Source organism: Peromyscus eremicus, chromosome 5 (assembly GCF_949786415.1).
Source record: "Peromyscus eremicus chromosome 5, PerEre_H2_v1, whole genome shotgun sequence".
In the NCBI taxonomy this organism is placed as follows: Eukaryota; Metazoa; Chordata; class Mammalia; order Rodentia; family Cricetidae; genus Peromyscus; species Peromyscus eremicus.
In genome coordinates, this window is record NC_081420.1 from 66,359,936 (window position 1) to 66,380,964 (window position 21,029).

General features: G+C 42.8%; 1 protein-coding gene across 2 annotated transcripts in view; it reads left to right on the top strand.

Annotated features, from left to right (window-relative positions):
- The first annotated feature begins 643 nt into the window (after positions 1-643).
- Positions 644-21,029, top strand: part of Cacnb2 (calcium voltage-gated channel auxiliary subunit beta 2) — a 367,430-nt gene continuing 347,044 nt past the window's right edge. The window contains exons 1-2 of one of the 2 annotated variants that reach the window (XM_059263616.1): positions 644-952; positions 10,802-10,894. In XM_059263616.1, coding sequence (XP_059119599.1) covers positions 845-952; positions 10,802-10,894 — 201 coding nt within the window. In that variant the 5' untranslated portion in view covers positions 644-844. The remainder of the gene's footprint in view (positions 953-10,801; positions 10,895-21,029) is intronic. The other variant, XM_059263615.1, reaches the window with a different exon arrangement.

Genomic DNA, 21,029 nt, shown 5'->3' on the forward strand with positions numbered 1-21,029 from the left:
GTGCCTCCCCCCCCCCTTTTTTTTTTGTCTCAAGGGTCACAGTAAGACTTCTCAACCATGTAGGGGAAAAAATCCAGTCTGCTAGCAAAGAAGTGCTACTAGCAAAGAAAACAAAAACAAAACAGGTCGCCACAAACCGAAAAGCTAGGGCGCAGGTGTAGTGGATTTGAGCCAATTGTCATCTCAGGACCATGTGGGAGAAAGCCTTAGTTCCTCAACGGCGTTTGCTTTCTGACTCAAGTGTTTTCACTGATGCTGTTTGCAGAGGCTCAGGAGTCTGTCCACAGCCTTTTCTGAATCATGGAGACTTTCAGTTTAGAGACCAACTCTGTGGATCTTTTCCCTCCCTTGGTCCCCGGGAAGAGGAGGTGAGCTGAGCAGCTGGGCCAGTTACCTCCCCAGGGAGCCCCGGCTGGCTTTCCTGGCTTCAGAAACTTTCCAGCGCGAGTGCCACAGCGACTGGCGGCAGCTGAGTCGGAGCCCACGCGGCCCGCGCCTCCCGCGAGGAACTTTTCGGAGTGGCGGTGGCTTGTCACTCTCGCTTTCCGACGCGCCTCCCCCTGGCTCGCGCTCGCGGAGCGCCCTCCCTCCTGGCGGGGACCTTCCCGGGAGACCGCCCGCCCGGCAGTCCGCGTCTGGGCCGCTCGCTGGCCCCGAGGCCCCAAAGAGCGTGCGCCCCTCTCCTTGGCCACCCAGCCGCGTGCCCGAGCCACCGCCTCTAGGCTTTGCAACATGCTCCAGCGGCGTCCCGCGCACTGAGAGCCGCCGATCGTAGGGCGAAGAGGAGCGGGGCACCCGGGGCGTGGAGGAGGGGACCCGCCGCCTTGGAGCCGACTTTTCGCCGATGGTCCAAAGCGACACGTCCAAGTCGCCTCCCATAGCGGCGGTGGCGCAGGAGAGCCAGATGGAGCTGCTGGAGAGCGCGGCTCCCGCGGGGGCGCTCGGAGCACAGGTAGCCACAGCGCCGCGCCTTCTGCTGGCTTTGTGAGCCTCCGGGCTCCGACCTCAGTCCCTCCCGCCGCCTCCTTTCCCGATCGCAGACCTCGCCTCCCCCTCTTGCTTGGGTCTCCTGCGCCACCTCCTCCCCCATCCCCGGGCTGACCGGGACCCTGCCCCTGCGCGCCTTCCCCGGCTCTGCTCCGGCTTCCATTTTTTTCTCTGCTTTCTGAAAAGCCAGTGGGAAGGGGCGAGGACGACCTGCCGCTCCGCCCCGGCTTCTCCCGGGCCACGCCGCTCGGCCGTCCGCGCCCCTGCCCGGGAGAAGCACATGGAGAGCCATGGACCAGGCGAGCGGACTGGACCGGCTCAAGATCGTGAGTCCGCGCGCGGGCGGGAAAGGGCTCCGCATCCCGCAGCGCTGTTTCCGGCCGCTGCCTCTGGTGGTCTCCGCTAGGAGCTGGGCGGGGAGGTGGGATGCTATGCGGGGTCGAGGTGGGCGTGGAACCCCCTGCCTTGTCCCCGGAGAGCAGCCTCTACCCCCCTGGGCTCCTGGGGCTCTGTGCCACCCAGACAGTTCAGCCCTCCTCTTGCCAGGATTTGCCTGGACCCCGTGTTGCTTTGCTTTAAGAAGAGAGCAGAGAGTTAGGGGATGAGAAAGTTTTTGTTTCTGTTTACCCTGAAATGGAAAGCCATTCTAGCTGCTCCTGGGTTCCCTTCTCTGATGAGTATTAGTGGTTTCTGGAAAAATTCTGTCCCGCTGCTCATTGTGAAATAGGAGAAGTCGGTTGTAGGCGTCGGGTGTGATAAGGTAGCTTTTACATAAGGCTTTGGCAGGTACAGTTGGGATCCCAGACACCCCCAGACCTAGGCGGTAAGGATCCTTCAACTTTCATTCTTGGGGCAAAGCCTTCAAACCTGACACTTGGGCTAGTTCGAGAGTGCTGGGAAGAGACTGGGTCGGGTCCAGGAGAATGCTTCTCCTCTGCTTCATGGCTTTGGCTTCCTGATTTCAAACCCACGTTTGTCAGGTTGTAAACTGTGATATGTGTATACATAAATAATACATAACATAAAATCCACTGGGACGAGTGCTTACTGTGTAGTAGTGGGGCGTACATACCGAGAAAGCTCACTAATACGTTTCCCTTGCTCTGGGAGTATTTCTGTACTGTGACAATGGTAACCCATGTATATAATTCAAACTCTATTGAACTCCTCCTGTGTGTTTGTGACTTTGCACGGGTGCACATTTGCCTGCTGCTACTCATTGACATGTGCGCTCATGTGTGTGCAGACCGAAAGGTTGTTGTGCTGGGTCAGAAGGTGAGTTGCAGAAGGCCAGTGGGTTCTCTCCTTCAGCCATGTGGGTCTCAGAGTTTGAATGCAGGTCCTAGGGCTTCCTGCCTACTGCTGTTACCTGCTGAGGCATCTTGTTGACTCTTTATTGAGCTCTCTTTGACCGCTGGAAACTGCATATTTTAACATAGAACGCACAATTTACACCGATTAGAGATGAGGGAAAGCATGGGCCGTATAGACTTGTAAATCAGAAATCCATTTCTATTTGGTAAAACAGGTAGGCTTCAGCCTGCCGGGGCTGTTGGCTGACAAGCCTAGGTAGGGGTGGACCTGTAATTAGCCAGAGCACTCCCAGCCAGATTCTGCCAGAGGATCCGAATTTGAACCCACAGAGCTCACGTTTGTTTTAGGCTCCTGATTTTTATCATGATACTTGCTTGCCAGCTGAGAAGAGGTAAAAGATGTACTCAGAGACTTCAGCTGTGCAAGGACGAAGGCCTTGACTGTTGAGAGAGGAAGGTAATTGAGGTATCTTTTTCTCTTTGAAGTTTCTTTAGGTTTTTTTTTTAAAGTTATTATTCTTATGATTAAAAATAGAAGTTTTGAAATCTTGGCAAAGTTAGAGCTGATATACTAGGAGGGAAAAATTGACTATTCAGGTGAGAGTACTAATTTATCCAATTATTTCTAATTAAATGTAAGACAACAAATACCCAGTGTATAAATTGGAATTACTCTAATGTGGACAGAGAGAATTTTCTCCCTTCAAATAATTTATATTCCTGTAGTTTCATGAATGGCAAAAAAGACATTTGTGTGGGTGGGTCTATTAGAGAATGTGGTGAGTTAAAAAAAGCTAAAGGTCACAAGTCGAGTTATCTGCAATACTTGTCAAGGGAGGTGGCATTTGAAAGGACACTTGAAGGGTGTTCTAGATTTCAACAAAAACTTTGAAAGACATAATGGGAGCCACATGTGAAGCTATTGTAGAAATTTGAAGTCTTCTCTATAATATGTATTTGTAATCTCTATTGTAGATTAGCATGGGCAGGATTAACTTGGGTAATGCCAGGCAAAGGTTCACAGGGCTATTTAAAGTCATATCTTGGAGACTTTGAATAACAGAGATCTGTGGGAAGGGTTCAGAAAAGGAGCCATACGACAGCTCACTGAACAGATCCAAGGAGAATGTTCTCTAGGATAGTTTGGAGTGCAGAGGCAAAGTTGCAAAGCAGGGGAGGTTAATGGGTATTCAACAATTTGGGCAAGAGTTAGTAATGTCTACACTCAAATAGATGAAAAGACCATGGCTATGTTAGGTCGGCCTATGACCATCAGACCTTTCACAGACCAAGCCAGGAGAATTAACACATGACTGCACTAATACGGGAAAGAGATGAAAAGGGGGAATGGATTTTATTAATACATGTATGCTAAGGAAGGTTTAAATGTTTGTCTTCTCCTGTTTTGGGTGGGGGGTGGGGGGGTTCCTAAAAATGAAATCAGTGTTGCCTCAATTGTGTTCATCTCACGTGCGTTATGTGAGTGCAGAGTTGCCCTGCTTATTTTGTATCTGGTAAGTTCTGGCGTCATGGGGCCCTGTGAAACTTGGCAAACCCTTAAACCTTTCCATCTCTGTTTGGGTAGAACAAACTGTCTCTAAATTCTACCCAGAAAGAAGGCTGCCTTGGGAGTATCTTCCTCTCACCATTTCCTATTTCTGTTTCTTCGTCATTCTCATTTTGTGTGTGTGTGGGAGGGTCGGGGTCATGTTTCTATTGATGAAGGTGCTAAATAATAATTCTCCCCAGAAATGTACAAGTGGAACCTCCATTCACAAATAAACTTCTCGGCCATCATTGGCTTCAAGACTCAGGTGCTTCTTCCTCCCCCTCCCTCCACTTCAGGATTACAGTTTTCATAGGAGCAAAGTGAAAGATAGATCCACAAACTCTTAATCATTTATTTTGCCTAAAGAGATGGGATACACTTATCCATTTGAGCTCTGCTCCCAAGGGCAACACCAGGAACAAAGCGATGTGTTTATTACATGAGAAGCACAAGGTCATGTCAGTACAAATCTTAAAAGTTCTGATTTTACCAGATTGCATTGGCTTTTAAGTAATGGCTGGATAGTATGAGAGCATGTCTGGAGGCAGAAAGTCAAGGTTTTCCTAGAGCTCTTCAGGCTACAAATCTGATGCTCTACTATATTAGGTGTTAGCTCCCTGTGGCCTCTGGTCACTTGATATGTGGCTAGCCCAACCTGAGATGTGCTGTGCATCTGAAACACATACTAGGTTTCAAAAACTCACTGTGCAAATAATAAACAGGACACATCTCCATGAATAACTCTTAAACTGAATACATATTGAAGTGATAGTATTTTGTTTTGTTGAGTTAAATACAAGGCATGCATTGTTGTAATTCATTTCCCCTGTTACTGTGGCTACTAGAGAACGTGTATTACTCAGGTAGCTCACATTCTTGTTGAGCAGCACGACTCTAAAAATTGTAGCTAGTCCTTCTCTAAGGCACGGGAAAGCTCCTGGGAAGGCTGGGTGGATGGGAAGCAGATGAGAAGGACTGGAAATAAGACAGTGACAGAAGAGGAAATGGACTGGAAACAGAACAGGCACTCTGCAAATTAGGCCTCAAAGAGCCGGTAGCCAGCCAGCATCTCCAGTCACACCTGACAATGAAGGACAGGGAGCAGAGGGCCTGTTTGTTTTGCTCCTAGCAACAGATCCCAGCTGGTTCCGCCCCAGCCAGTTCCCCAGCTGCCTTTCAGCACACCATAGAAACACGGTCTGGTCATGGCAACATCCTGGCCTGCTGTAGCAAGGGGCTTTATCAGAAATGAGTGGCAGCCTTCCTTCCATAGCTCTTTAATCAAGTTAGTCCTGGCTCCCCAGAAACACACTTAAGTCCTTGCTGTATGTAAGTCTTGTCTCCAAATGCAGTGGCCAGGTTCCCATGCTGTAGGGGTTACTAACTAACGGTTGGTTCCTTTCCTGTTGAATGGCATTAGTGTCAGGGCTTTGGAGAAATTGAAAAATCATGCCAATCAGAAATTTGAAGTGTGTTTTTGGAATTCCAAATATAATATTTGATATGAGGTTTAATTATTCTATTAGTTTGAGCCCTTCCTTCCGCTGTTCTCCACATCCCCCCAACTCCAATTTGTGGGGCTGGGGACAGACTCTAGTGTTTTGCACATTCTAGGAAAGCACTCTGTTGCAGATCTGCATCCATAGCCTAGCTTCCCGTTTTACAGTTTCCCTGTTGCTGCCTTTGACTCCAGTGTAATGTACCGAATGTAGTCTTGACTTTTTCTGGTAATGTTAACCCTGTGGAGGAGGGGAGTAGAAGAACTCTTCAACTTTGTGACACTCAGACATGTTTGTGTTCTACTAACCATGTATGTATAAGTACTGAATATTGGAGGTTTTTTTTTTTCAATTACAGAAAATTACAATTATTTATGATGCTGCTTAAAGCAATTGAGCCTATCTCAGGAATCCTTCCAAGTCTGGCATTGTGGGAAAAAAAAAAGATACATCCTGTCTCGGCCTTTCCCCCTCTTCCTTCCCTGTTTAGGCCCTCACTGGGTTAAACCTCACTTCCAGGACAAACCTTTCTTCCCTGCTCCACCTGTCAGACCTCACCCCAAAGAGCTGTACTGGTATTGCCTCCTGATTCTGCTTTTGTGTGAGCTGGATCCACATGAAAACCAATTACATTTCCCTTTTCCTAAGGAGGCAATCTCAGCTACTTTTCACCTAGTAAAAGACCTAAGGATTTTGTTCACTGTCAAGTGCCTGTGAACAAGGGTGCTTAATGGATCCCCCTTGAGTAATTTCGGTCATGTTAACATTGTTCCCAAGATGAGGAAAGTCTGAAATTCAAGGGATGAATGTCAGCATTACTAATTGAGTGGAAGCAAACTAGTTTTAGGCATCAGCATTTTGCCCATGGACAGCAATTTGTCACATATGAGCCTCAAGCACACACATCTTTCTTAAAGCTGTCCCCAGGGGCTGCCATGAGAACTTTGTTTGCCCTGTTGAAATCCCCATAATTAACTAATACTCCCCTTCACTCATTTGAAAGTAAGATGTTAGCTACCTCTGCAAACATGAGCATTTATCTGCTGCTTTCCAAACAAGCCTGTTTTTGAAAATTAACCAGTGTTGCCAATTATTCACACAAAGCTTGTACTCAGATCACCACATATTTTGAGTATCTTTTAAAATATGTTTGTGTAAATTTCTTAATTTTGTTCTAATTTCTGAAATCTTCGATGTGTTTAGACAATTTAATTATGTGCCTTTCCCTCACTATAATGACACAGTTTAGTTTTATGTAGCTGCATGTCAACACCATTCTGAGTATAAATGAGTGGCTATTGGGGCGTTCCAAGAAGGAGTCAGTAAGAGCGTGTGTTTGGCAGAGTGTGTGGGTAGCCTTTTGCACTCCAGCCAAACTCCTTTCTTTTCCCCTTCTTCCTCCCTTCAACTGGGGCTGCTCTAATGCTTAACTGTCTCAAGTATTAGGTGTTATACACTTGCTAATCAGCATTGAGAGACGATTGCTTATGCAGATAACTGTGCCTGAAGTAGAAAATCAAGGAAATGCTACTTCTTTCCCAAATATAGTTAACGAAATACTGTTTCCTTCTTATATGCCCTCCAGTTGGGGAGAGGGTTCCCCCTTTCTATAGCGTCTTCATTTTAGCCCTAAGTTTCCAGGGTATAAAGTAATTTTAAAAAGCAAGCCATTTCAGACAAAATGGACTTAATTTTAAATATGCATTGGGCTAAAGGAAACTATTATTTCTGGACAGATTCTTACATGTACATAATAGGTTTTAGACTTTTTTCACTTCTATTACTCTGTCTCATTCTCCCTTCTTCCCAAGAAGTCCCTCTCCTCCTTCCTTTTTGTGTGCACGCCTCACTGAGTTGGTTAGGACTGACTGCGTGAGCCTGGGTAACTTATCAGTGCTGCAACCCTGAAGAAAATGACTTCCCTCCTTGAACCACCATTAGGTATCAACAGTCCCTCGGAGAAGGATGGGGCATCACGAGCCCCTCCCATTCCAGGATGGAATGTTGACGGGCCCTGTCTTATGCAGGTCTTATGCAGGCAACCACATCTGTAGTGAGCTCATGAGTGCTTCTTCACTAGGTCATGTTCAGAAAACACTTTTTTTTTTTTCCAGTATGCCTGCCGAACCTCTGGCCCTTACATGCTTTCTGCCTCTAATTCTGTGATGGTCTTTGGGTTTTGGTGGTAGGAGGTGATACAGACATCCATCCCTCTTAGGGCTGAGGCACGCTCCATTCAGCAAAACAGTAGCAGTGGGTTCTCCTTTAGGGCCGATGAGTGCCCCGGACACAGGTTCCTGGAAAGACTTATAGTATAATTCCTGTGGAGTAGGCCTTTAGACAGCGAAAAAAATAGTTATACTGAAATGAGTAAAATAACAGGATTGAGATATAAATGAGCATATTGGTTTATTTTGGCTCCAATAAATATGGTATGTACTGAATGGCAACTGCCTATAACAGTATAAAATTCCAAATGTTTAATGCTTTTAGTCACTCCTTAAAGATATGTGTGGTTGAGGGAGAGTGTAGCCTGCTAGTGGGTCTGGGAAATGGCTCAGTGGATAAAGAACTTGCTATGCAGGCGTGAGGGTCTGAGTTTAAATCCCCAGAACCCACGTGAAACAAGGCCTGGTGGCACACAGCTCTAGTCCTAGCACTTCTGCAGTAAGACGGGACCGCAAGGACACCAGAAACCACAGAAGTTTGTGGCCCAGCTGGCCTGCTATCCATTGCAGCATACCACAAGAGATACTGTCTCAAACAACATAGAAGGCGAGGACTGATACCAGAGGTCATCATCTAACCTCTGTACAAACTGACACAAACCAACACACACACACACACACACACACACACACATCATTTACACACAAAGACTAAAAAATAACAGTTTGCATATACTTCGGTATGCCACACTTTTTTTAAGACTATAAACTGTGTCTAAAACAGTTGAAAACTGAAAAACTTCATAGCACATATATTCTGTTGAAAGCTAAGTACACCTAAAATAATGTTTGCAAACAATATTACCAGGAGATTCAAAAAAACTAATGTGAAATTTGAATGTATCTGTCATCCGTCCTTCCTTCCTTCCTTCCTTCCTTCCTTCCTTCCTTCCTTCCTTCCTTCCTTCCTTCCTTCCTTCCCTTCTTTTTTCAAGGACAGCAGCCTCCCCTCAGCATTCGTTCTCTGTTCTCACAGGGCTGATTGTGCAATTTTGAGTAGCCAGGAAAAGCTTAAGACACCCAAGCAGCTGAAGAACAAGCATTGTTATCATTAGAAAGATGAAATCAAAAATAATAGAATTGTTGTTTCCTAGCCATTTCAAAATGGTACCAAAAGGGAAAAGAAACACAGCAATAAGATTATATTTTGTCTTTGTTCTCAAAAGTAACATTCTTTATGAGGATAAATAATGTGTTTCACATAGACCGCTCGTAAGTGTCCTAAAGAAACATGCTAGATCTTACAAAATTCTTTCAAAGTAATAAGTAATTTTCCATATGGAATCATGATTTTTTTTTTAAGTGTAGGGGATTTTCATACCTCTTTTAGCCTTCTTTGGCCTGGTAAAATGCCTTTGTCCAAACCTTTACAAAATAATTGGAAAAGGAAGAGTGTGTTAAAAGAATGTTATTTTTCAACAGTTTGCCGAATAATGTTTATATAAGTAAGAAGAATAAGCTGTGAAGTGAGGAGAGCCTTGTATGTCATACAAAAAACCAGCCCCGCTCCTCTTTCCTTTTACAAAGTTGAGAGTTAATCAGACGCCATGGAAACGTGTTTGTATTACATAAAGCCCTTAGATACTTGGAAGAGAACAAACATACTTAAGAATTTTTTTTCTTTAATATTGCACCACATTCTCACCGATGGCAAATCCATTTAAATGGCCCAGGACACAAATTTTCACAATAGATTTTAGCCTGTGTATGTTATGCTTTATAAGGTATTTTCAGTTTTATGAAAACCTTATAAATAATCAAACATAATCAAGTAGCATTTTCAAAACCTGAGTATGGTGATTTTTTTTTTTTTTTTTTTTTTTTTTTTTTTGGTTTTTCGAGACAGGGTTTCTCTGTGTAGCTTTGCGCCTTTTCCTGGAACTCGCTTGGTAGCCCAGGCTGGCCTCGAACTCACAGAGACCTGCCTGGCTCTGCCTCCCGAGTGCTGGGATTAAAGGCGTGCGCCACCACAGCCCGGCAGAGTACGGTGATTTTTAAAAGGCAGACTGCATAACTTTTGATCATCTAATGAAGTTTCTATAAACCTAACAATAACTGATGTCTTGTACTTCAGCCCAGGATATTCCTTCCACTTCCGAGCCCTCAAGTGGCTTTCACTTTTTGTATAGTATATGGATGCTTATTGTAAGCTAGCTCTTACCCTAAATTCTATAAGTAACTCTCACTCGTGTGTGTGTGTGTGTGTGTGTGTGTGTGTGTGTGTGTGTGTGTGTGTCTAAAGGAGGTCCTCCCACAGGCTAGGTAAGCATTCTACCATTGAATTATATTTGGAGATCTTCATTTCACTCACTACTTAAAAACAAACCTGTGAGATATGCTTTTGTTTAATACATAAAAATAATCATATTTGAAAATAAAAGTGGTGCTTGAAACTTAAAGAATTTTCTCAAAGTACACTGTAGGCAGTATTCCCATCTCTCTATATATGTATTCAACTCTAAAACTCAGGGCTGAAGTATTTTTACACATATACAGATTAGATGTCAGAATAAACTGTTTTCCTCAAAGTGGTAAGAACGATATCTATGTTTTAATTTTTTTGCAGTGACTTCTCTTGCTTAGAATTCACATCAAATCATGCATAGTTTATTACCAGTGTTCTGAATGTGAACTCTAGAACAGAAATAGAACAGAAAAAGCAAGTTTGTTGGTAAATGTTTGTGCTCAACTCCATTCTGTTTTTGAAAGAAACCCTGTTAGTTTCTCCCGTTGTTACCTTTCTTGTTTGTAAATGCCTTTTAAAAACGTTTTATCTTTAGTGGGTTTTCTTCTCGGATGCAAAACTATCTCAGCAAATATACATTGCCTTAGTCTACCAGTCACTAAGTGCTTTGTCGAAACCCCGCCCCTGTGTACTTATAGATCTGAAAGAAGTTTTTTTTGTTTGTTTGTTTTGGTTTTTCAAGACAGGGTTTCTCTGTGTAGCTTTGCGCCTTTCCTGGAACTCACTTTGGAGACCAGGCTGGCCTCGAACTCACAGAGATCCGCCTGGCTCTGCCTCCCGAGTGCTGGGATTAAAGGTGTGCACCACTACCGCCCGGCCTGAAAGAAGTTTTAATGGTTCCCCAATATTGATTTTCCAACGATGCCCATACAATAGCAAATTTCTTACCAATTTGGGCTTCTGACACGTTTGGAATGGGGCTAGATTCCTGTGAAAGGTTATGATTATCTTATTTCTGTCTCTCTTTCTCTTGTATGTAGTCATATGGAAAAGGAGCCAGGAGGAAAAACAGGTTTAAAGGCTCAGATGGAAGCACATCATCAGACACCACCTCAAACAGCTTTGTCCGCCAGGTAAGGGAGCTCTCAAGTCCATGGTCTTGAGAAGTAGATGTAAAATGAATTTTTTTAAGTGGTTTTAAATTCTCACTCTGAAGATTTATGCAATATTTTTACTTGAAATCAAAGTGAAACGCGTGCAGTTTAATGTACTAATGAAAATATTTATGCTTCAAGTGTGACTCTGAATAATAATTGCATTCTTGCCTGGCAAGTTGGGGAGAATCAGCTGCAGAATTCATTATGGAGCATTTTCTTCTCACAGAAAGACAGAAATGCTACAATGGAGTGAGTTGTGGGTTTCGGCAGTCTTTGGGAGGGGGCATCTGTGCCCACAACTATGACATGGCAATATGGATCTTTCTTTAGCTTACTGTCATCTTCCTCCTCCCCCTCCTCCTCCCCTCCTCCCCCTCCTCCTTTTTCTGTGGCTTTGGATTGAGAAAGCGAAAACTGTCTTTGGTTTTGAATGGTTCTGACTTCTAAGGTTACATAGATTGTATGATGGCTTCAGATGCAACTTAGCTGTTTGTTGTTTTTAGAGATTGAAGCAGTCTTCATGTCAGTAAACTATGGTAAAGTCTTGCCCAGCAGAAAGCATCAGGCTACCTAATAAACACTCATGTATTGCAACAGAAAGTACTTCAAGTCCCAGAGGAGGCACACAGTAATCAGTCCTCCGAGGGACATGATCAGTGTTACCTCATGAGATACAGGTGAGCATATTGAAGCTTCATGAAGTGTGTAGGTGAGCATGTGTCATCTAGCACCTCCCAGTGACACTGGACATAGGAGAAGGGTATTTAGGAGAGCATGCTTTCCTGGCTGATTGATGGTCAGTTTCGGACTAGTGAATCTGTATATAATTCCTTTGGATGCAGCTCACTGCCTAGATCAAAGGTTCTACTGGAAACACTGAGTGGTTTCTTTGGATGTCACTTGTTTCCAGTATCTCTTGGGTCTTTTATCAAGAGCCCAGACTCTGCTCTTGCCCCATGTGTCTTTGACAGGAGTCCTCTATGAATCCTGTTTTGATCTTTTGTGTTTTATTTTTGATTTTGTTGGAGATCATAACACTTGACCCTTTCTCTATCCCAGTTGATTCTGATGACTTTACTGACCCTGCCCCAAGAGTTTCATTCAGGCTTATTTGTCACAGTAGGCTTTAAACATGTCTGCCTGCTGTGTCTATAGTTACTGATTCCATAGCAGTGATATGGATAGTCCTTATATAGGCACAGGTGATTTTTGTCTAACCATCAGTCCCCTCTTGCACTGTTTGAATATGGCAAAGGTGCAGCCAAGCAACTTTTATGCAAGTGGGAAAAGAATTTTATCTCTACCAATTGGGAATTGTTTTGGTTACAAGAAGTCAAAAAAAAAAAAAAAAAAAAAGACAGAAGGTTACTAAGGAGGGAAACTTGTTTGCAAAGAAACATTTAGAAAGAAAAAAGATCAAGCCAGGTGTGGTTCCCTAAGTGTGGTCCCTCCTAGATCAATTTTTCACTGGTGTCAGGGAGCTGGGCATAGTGTGAGGAGCTTATGGTAGGTTTACTTGTCTGATGGCAACATACACAGAACTGGTATTAGAGTCCCTCGGAAGCCTGAAGGGCCTGGGATTTAGTTATTTAGCTTAGGTGAGTCAGTTAAAAGGAAAGTAGCCAAAGCCTTTTACATGTCAAGCTCCCACTTTGATTTTGTTCTTGGGGTAATGGGAGAGCGCAACTGCAGAACTCTGAATCATTGCATCAGGGTTGAGCATTGGATGATGCAGAGCAGACACCTCTGAGAGTCTTTGGAATAGGAGCTGCAGTGAGGCAATAGATGGCGCCAAGCAGCTTGAGGCATGTGGGTGAAACTGAGGTGTTTCAAATGAGCAAGTTGTAGTGAATCAGAATTAATGGTGCGGAGTCCATCCTTGCTCCTTTAATCACTTAATTGAAAGGCCAACTCCTTTTCCAGCCATCTCTTTTTGCCATGTGTTCCTCGTATATGAAATTTTGAGATTTCAATTCACAAGGAGGGATTTCATGGATTTCTGCACTGCCTATGAATGAACTAGAGTTTGTTTTTCCTATCTATAATGTCTTTTTTTTGACATTTAGTTCTTAGGAAAGTATGTTTGTTTGAGACACAATTGTGAGTGACTGGGGCAGCTGTTCAATCATTTAAATCTAGATATTGTTAAAACATATGTTAGCATGTAAGAAGGAAAAAAGTCGAGTCAAAAACTGGAGGGCCTCTTCTAGAATGTCAATGGAATGAGGTACTTTGTATGGCATGGATCTGGGGTAGCAATCATCTAAGCAGTTCATCAGAAACCTGCTCGCATCATCCAGAGCAAAGCCCAGCAGCCTGGCAGGGGCTTCGAGTTGGAAATTATACTTTTTTTTTTTTGATAATGTAATCTCCATTGCAACAACATTTCTGTTTTCCTGCCATATGAAATTGAGCAAAAGCTACTCTGACATGGTTAGATCCCTAATAGAAGTGGATTGGGGGAGTGTTTGCAGAAACTCGTGGCCAATGGTAGAAGCAAGCATGCTAGGTTATTATATAATGTGAAAATGTTCTTCTTTTTGTCAGTAACATGTTTGTTAAACAAGTATTGGTTATGTACCTGTCTGTGGCTAGGGGGCATTTATAATTAGTATTAGAGGGGTATTTGGTCACTAGAACTGGAATTTATTTTTTTCTTTTCCTTTTTTTTTTAATGGAGTCTTGCTGTATTACTCAGGCTGGTATTGAACTCATGAGCTCAGATTATTCTTCTTCCTCAGCTTGTGGGACCACAAGCATGAAGGTTATAATGGCATTATTTAACAGAACTATTCAATTAGATTCATTATGATATTTGATTTAAAAATAATTTCTATGTAATTTGAAAATCTTAGAATTCTGGGTTTTTTGTTTGTTCTTTAATGTATTACAGTACACAGGCTTTAAAAACTGGGAAATGGGTACTTTTAGGTAATTATACTACTCATGGTTAAATGGTTTAAAAGCTGGGGCTATGACAATTTAGGATCAAGAAATTAAGATCTCTCTCTCTCTCTGTCTCTCTCTGTCTCTCTGTCTCTGTCTCTCTGTCTCTGTCTGTCTCTCTGTCTCTCTGTCTCTCTGTCTCTGTCTCTCTCTCTCTCTTTTGATAACTAATAGAAAATCAGGGAGCTTGTTTCAGATGACTTGCTTCTCCTGAAAAATCATGTGTAGAACCCTACTGAGATTTATGTGGGGAAAGCTTCTTCATGGGGGTCAATAAGGTTAAATAAGATGAGAAGTTTGGGGTCCTAGTTTGAGATCAGTGGCCTTGGGAGATGAAGAGACAGCAAGGAGGCTGTATACACAGCAAAAGGCCATTTGAGGACTCAGCAAGAAAATAGCCATACACCTAGGTCTCAGCCTCGGAGCCTCAGGCTCTGGTACTGTGAGAACATAATTCTCTCTTGCTTAAACCATCAGACATCTGGCATGGCTGCTCAAGCAGACTAACAGAACAAATCTATTTGTGAGGTGTGAAAGAGGTCTTTTTTAACTTTCAATTCTTTCTTTGTTTTGTTTTGGGTTTTTGTTTTGTTTTGTTTTGTTTTTTTGAGAGAGTCTCACAATGTAGCTCATGCTTTCCTGGAACTCACTCTGTGGACCAGGCTGTCCTCAAACTCACAGAGATCTGTCTGCCTCTGCCTCCTGAGTGCTGGGATTAAAGGCGTGTGCCACCACTGCCCTTCTTACCTTTCAGTTCTTGCTCTTATTGATATGGGTTATGTTTGCTAAGAAGCATGTAACTCATATGCTCACATCAGTGGGCTCAGTCAATGGACCCATACAACCACCATCACAAAGAGTCAACATTCCACACCCAAATCCCTCAGCTAACTGCTTTCAATCTATGTTCTCTCTTTCTTAAAGACAAGTTCTTCCTTCCTGATATGAATTCATTTTACCTCTTTTGAGATTTTAGGTAAACTAAATTGCTTTATGTCTAAATACTTGCACCCAGCTTCATAATTGGTCATAATCATCCATTGTGGCCATTTCAATACTTGGTTGATTTTCTTTGCTGTACAGCACTGTATTGCATGGGCTGTGCCACGGTTAATTTACATATGTTGCCCTTGATAGACACTGGCTGCTTTCTCTTTGAGGTTAAGAAGACAGTGCTGCCGTGTAAATTCTTGGGTGTACTATTGGCACATATGGATGTACTTTTGTGCAATAAATACAATGAAAACTGTGATCATATGGAGTATATATGCTCAATAAAGTCAGTAGTGAAGAACAGTTTTCCAAAGTGACTGTCAATTCACATTACCTCTGGCAACATCTGGCCATTTCACTGTTCACAAGTAGCCAGCACTTGATGCCAATATTTTATATCTCAGTCTGAAAGTGGGGTGGTTATTCACTCTGGTGTCAGTATTGACTTGCTAATAATTAAGCCATAATTTCTCTGTAGCTAAGAAACATCTGGGGAGTATTATATATAAATACATACAATCTGAAAGATCTTCTGAGGGTTTTATAAAATCATTCTTTATACTAAATATGTCATTAGCCACAGTAACTAGATTTATACATATTTGATTAGAATTGTATCATAACTATTGGAATATGATGAAATGTTTTAGAATTTATTACAAAGTGGGAAAAAAGGCTAAGCAATAAAAGGATATAGTGCATTTTCCTGTGGTTAATTTTTCAGATTGCTGTTGTAGTTTTTCCAGTTGTTGTTGTTGTGTGTGTGTTTCTCTAACTAAGCTTAATTTTTAAAAAGAATCCTTATTCTTAAGAAAATAAATGCCTATAAGGAAGTTTCTGCTTTCAGCTTAGAAGTAAAACTACAGCTACCACAAAGAGCAGTTCTGTGCCAGGCACGGGCTCCATTTTGTCAGGCACCTCTCCTCATTACCCAACCATGCAACCATCTTTCTGGCTTTGGGAACCTATTTGGATTCAGTGATATTTCAGGGATTTAAGGATGACTCACTCCTGCCCCTGTTGAAAAGTGTATCTCTCGAGTACATCAGTTTCATGCTAGAGCTGGGCTTGGTGTTGTGTCCTGAAGGGGCCTTTGCTCACAGGCTTCTTGGCTGTCTATTACAAACATCATGAGATTTCGCATGAGAGAGTGGAGAGAGAGAGAGTTTACTCTAGGCTCTCCTTCTCTCTCTATGAGCTGTTATGATGTGATGGACTACCTAAAATTCTGCGTCACACATTTTGACACCTGTCCTGGCCTGTACTTTGTTAAAGTGTTGATTGGAAAGAAAGTTAATTATGTGTTTACTCTGCCTCATTTGTTTATGTTGTGGGTAAACCATCACCTTGGTATGCTCTATGGGCAGTATATCCTAAACTCATAATTTTCATATTTTTCTCTTAAATCAGTTATGATCTTGTGAGATTTGCTCCAAATGGTTTTCTCCAAGAAGCAGGAAAATAGTTAAATGCTGAGTCTGAGTGTTGCCAAATCAGTTATGATCTTGTGAGATTTGTTCCAAACGCTTTTCTGCAAGAAGCAGAAAAATAGTTAAATGCTGAGTCTTAGTGTTGCCTCTCCCATTTGTATTTGGCCTTTGGATGAATAACTAGATTTTTTTTCAAATTTTTGTTTATTCTTTGGTAATTTCATACATGAATACAATGTATTTAGGTAATATAAATTCCTCAATGACTCTGCCTTTTGACATCTCATCATTTTCACATGGCAAATAGGCCCCTTCCAAAAAATTAGCTTTATGTATTACAGAAGTTAAAACTTGTATGCTAATTAGAAATATGCAAATAAGCACCATTTACCCATTCACTACTATGACTTAAAAAATGCAATTGTCTGGTTGGAACATGTATTAAAACATCAATAAGAAACAAGGATTTGGGGAGAAGTACTGACAGCTGACATTTATTAAGTGTTACGGTGTGTAGGCCTCCAATTCTGCAGTTCAAAAACCTCAGGCACAGGCAAAGAAAGTAACTTAGTCACAGTCGCATCATAAGGAAGATTGCATTGGGAATTTGAGTCTAGGCAGCTGACCCCAGATTATTTTCTTTTTTTTTCTTTTTTCTTTTTTTGTGATATTACACTCTCCTGTAACAAAAAAACACAGATTAGTGGAAATCTATCACAAGTGTTTAACTTGCTTAGCTCAGGAGAAATGAATACCATTGTTTTTAGAATGAAACACACTGTATTATCTTCTTCTCCTGATTGTGGTATCAGAATTCCTAATAGAAGCCACTTGGGGGAGGAAAGGATTGGGTCACAGTTTCAGGGGCTGTCAGTCCATCATGGTGGCTGGAGCATGTGGCAGAGACTGCTCATGTCTTTTTTAAGCAGAGGGCTCTGCCTGAGACCGGAAGGGGATATCATCTTCAAGCACATCCCCAGAGACTCATCTTTGTGGTCATGCCAGTCCCAAAGGCCCCACAACCTCGCAAAGCAGTGCCACCAGCTAGAGGAACCAAGTGTTTCATACATATGGTCCTACTGATTTTTTTTTTCCAAGACAGGGTTTCTCTGTGTATCCCTGGCTATCCTGGAACTCCCTCTATAGACCAGGCTGGCCTGGAACTTACAGAGATACTCCGGCCTCTGCCTCCCAAGTACCTGGCTATAGGAACATTCCATGTCAAAACCATAAAGCATGTGAAGACACTAAGTTCATCTCAACTCTGAACTTTAGAGGAAAATGAGGGTGGCCTTAGTATTGTAGTTTCACTCTGTGTTATGATTTCATTTTTACTTGTTTATTTATTTATTAGTTGGTTTGTTTGTGTGTGTGTGTGTGTGTGTGTGTGTGTGTGTGTGTGTGTGAAAGAGAGAGAGAGAGAGAGAGAGAGAGAGAGAGAGAGAGAGAGAGAGAGAGAGAGAGAGAGAATGAGAATATGAATGTGTGTGACTGTGGTGCTTCTGCATATTTGTGTATGAATACATGAGTGCTGGTACATGTGGGGACCAAAGAAGGATGTTGAGAGTCCTGGTGTATCTCTCCATCTTAATCCTTTGAGTCAGGGTCTCTCACTGAAGCTTGTGGCCAGCAAGCCCCCAGTGATTTTTCTATCTCCACCCAACATAATATTCGGAATCTGGGCATGTGTGCAACCATGACCAGCTTCTAACAAAGGTGCTGAGATACAGTCTCAGGTCCTTTTGCTTAAGCTGCAAACATTCTTCCCCACTGGGCCATCTACCCAGCTCAGCTCCAGACTTTTTAAATGCCAGCATCCCTTTATTTCTTCCAGCAAAAGTTGCTTCAAGTCTCAGTTTGTGTCACATTTCAGTGTACCCCATCATTCCTGTTGGTAACGAGAAGGACAGACACAGTTGGAAGACTCTTTGTTTCTTTCTCTCCTTCCAAGAATTTGCAGGAACATGCAAATTTTAGAATTTTAGGATTCTGGAAGCTTCCATTCTGTGTTAAACAAACAGAAGTGAACTTGACTGTGAATCATCTGTAGCCTGTGCCGGTCTGTTTGGAGGACTGGCTATAGCTGACGTGGTCCCAGAAATCATCCAGGTCCTGAATCTGGGTGAGGCTAGGCAAACATTACACCTTGTTTTATGTGAGACTGCTTCAGAAATAGTTTATAGTCCACCAGGGCTTGGCTTTATAAGTAAAACAAATACTTTAATGCTAATGGATTAAAGGGCAGAAAGTGTTACCCATGACTTACAGACACCGGATGGCAAATCAATGAGGATTGTTCCAGTTGTTTATGTACTAAAACATGTTGAGTACACAAAGCCCTTGTAATTGTGTACTGTTAAGATAATTGGAGGTACTCAGGTTGCCTTTGATTCTTCTATAAGCTCTGTGCTCTCTGGTTGTGTTTAGAACAGATGAGTGGATGACAGATCTTCATTCCTCATTATTTCTTAATTTTTTCCACGGATCAAGTTTTCTTATAAATTCAAAGAAAGAAGGTAAAATACCCAAGGGCTGTTGTGCAGAAAGAAAACAAAAATATTTTAACACCAGAGCCTAATGGGGTAAATTAGTTTACTGAAAGACAAAAAAACAGCTGAACTAGGAATAATTGTTGCACCTACCTGGCATTAAAGGGTAGAACATTTGTGTTGTTCTTTTGCAGTAAGAGTGAGTGTAGAAACCCCTAACTGTATACATTCTTTGACATTGCCAAGACTAAGGAAGACTATGCACACCGTGGAGAAGTGTGGTTGTGGAAATTAGAGCAGCTGTGGGGACAGTGTGGGAGACAGTGTGGGAGACAGTGTGAGAGACAGTGTGAGAGACAGTGTGAGAGACAGTGTGAGAGACAGTGTGAGAGACAGTGTGGGAGACAGTGTGGGAGACAGTGTGGGAGACAGTGTGGGAGACAGTGTGGGAGACAGTGTTCACGCTTATTCTGCAGTATTTTTGTCTCTCCTTCCTCCCTTCTTCGTCACCCTCTCCATCCTCTCTCCTTTATCCCCATCTCCCCTTGTCCCTCTTCCTTCCTCACTCACGCTGTCATTTCTCCCACCCCACCCCTGCTTTCTGCATTTCTCCTACTCTCCCCCATTTCCCCTTCTTTTCTTTCTCCATTTTTCTTTCCTTTCTACTAAAATTTTTTATTTATTTTACATACCAACCACAGATCCCCCTCTCATCCCTCCTCCTGCTCCCCTCAGCCCATCCTTCATCCCCTCCTCTGGAAAGGTATGGCCTCCCATGGAGAATCAGCAAAGCCTGGTACATTCAGTTGAGGCAGGTCCAAGTCCCTCCCCACTGCACCAAGGCTGTGCAAGGCGTCCCACCGTAGGTAGTGGGCTCAAAAAAGCCAGCTTATGTACCAGGGATGGACCTGATTCTACTGCCAGGGGCCCCCTTAAACAGACCAAGCTACAGAACTGTCTCACCCATGCACATGGCCTAGTCCAGTCCTATGGAGGCTCCACAGCTGTTGCTCTAAAGTTCATGAGTTCCCACTAGCTCAGTTTGGTTATATCATTAAGTTTCCCCATTGTGATCTTGATTCCCCTTGCTCACAGAATCCCTCTTCTCTCTTTTTGACTGAATTTTTGGAGCTCGGTCTGGTGCTTGGCTGTGGATCTCTGCATCTGTTTCCATTAGTTACTGAATAGAGGCTCTATGATGACAGGGTATTCACCAATCTGATTACCAGGGTAGACCAGCTCAGGCACCCTCTTCACTATTGCTAGTAGTCTAAGCTGGGGTCATCCATGTGGATTCCTGGGAACTTCCCTAGCACCAGATTTCTTCCTATCCCCATGGTCTCCCTCTATCAAGATATCTCTTTCATTGCTCCCCCACTCTATCCCTCTTCCAGCTCAACCATCCTGTTGTTTCCTTATGTTCTCATCCCCCATCCCCTACCCTCTATTGACCCCCACACCCAGTTTACTCAGGAGATCTCATCTATTTCCCCTTCCCAGAATGATCCATGTGTCCCTCTTAGGGTCCTCCTTGTGACCCAGCTTCTCTGGAGCTGTGGGTTGTAGTCTGGTATTCCTTTGCTTTACATCTAGTATCCACTTATGAGTGAGTACATACCATGTTTGACTTTCTGAGTCTGGGTTACCTCACTCAGGATGATATTTTCTAGTTCCATCCATTTGCCTGCAAATTTCATGTCATTGTTTTTTACTGCTGAGTAGTACTCCATTGTGTATATGTACCACATTTTCTTTATCTATTCTTCAATTGAGGGGCATCTAGGTTGTTTCTAGGTTCTGGCTATTACAAATAATGCTACTATGAACATAGTTGAGCAAGTGTCCTTGTGGATGATTGAGCATTCCTTGGGTATATGCCCAAGAGTGGTATCATTAGGTCTTGAGGTAGATTTATTCCCAATTTTCTGAGAAACTGCCATACTGATATCCAAAGTGACTATACAAGTTTGCACTTCCACTAACAGTGGAGGAGTGTTCCCCTTGCTCCACATCCTCTCCAACATAAGCTGTCTTCAGTGTTTTTGTCTTAACCATTCTGACAGGTAGAAGATGGTATCTCAGAGTCATTTTGATTTACATTTCCCTGATGACTAAGGATGTTGAGAAATTCCTTAAATGTCTTTCAGTCATCTGAAATTCTTCTGTTGAGAATTCTCTGTTTAGCTCTGTAGCCCATTTTTTAATTGGATTATTCAGTATTTTGATGTCTATTTTCTTGAATTCTTTATATAT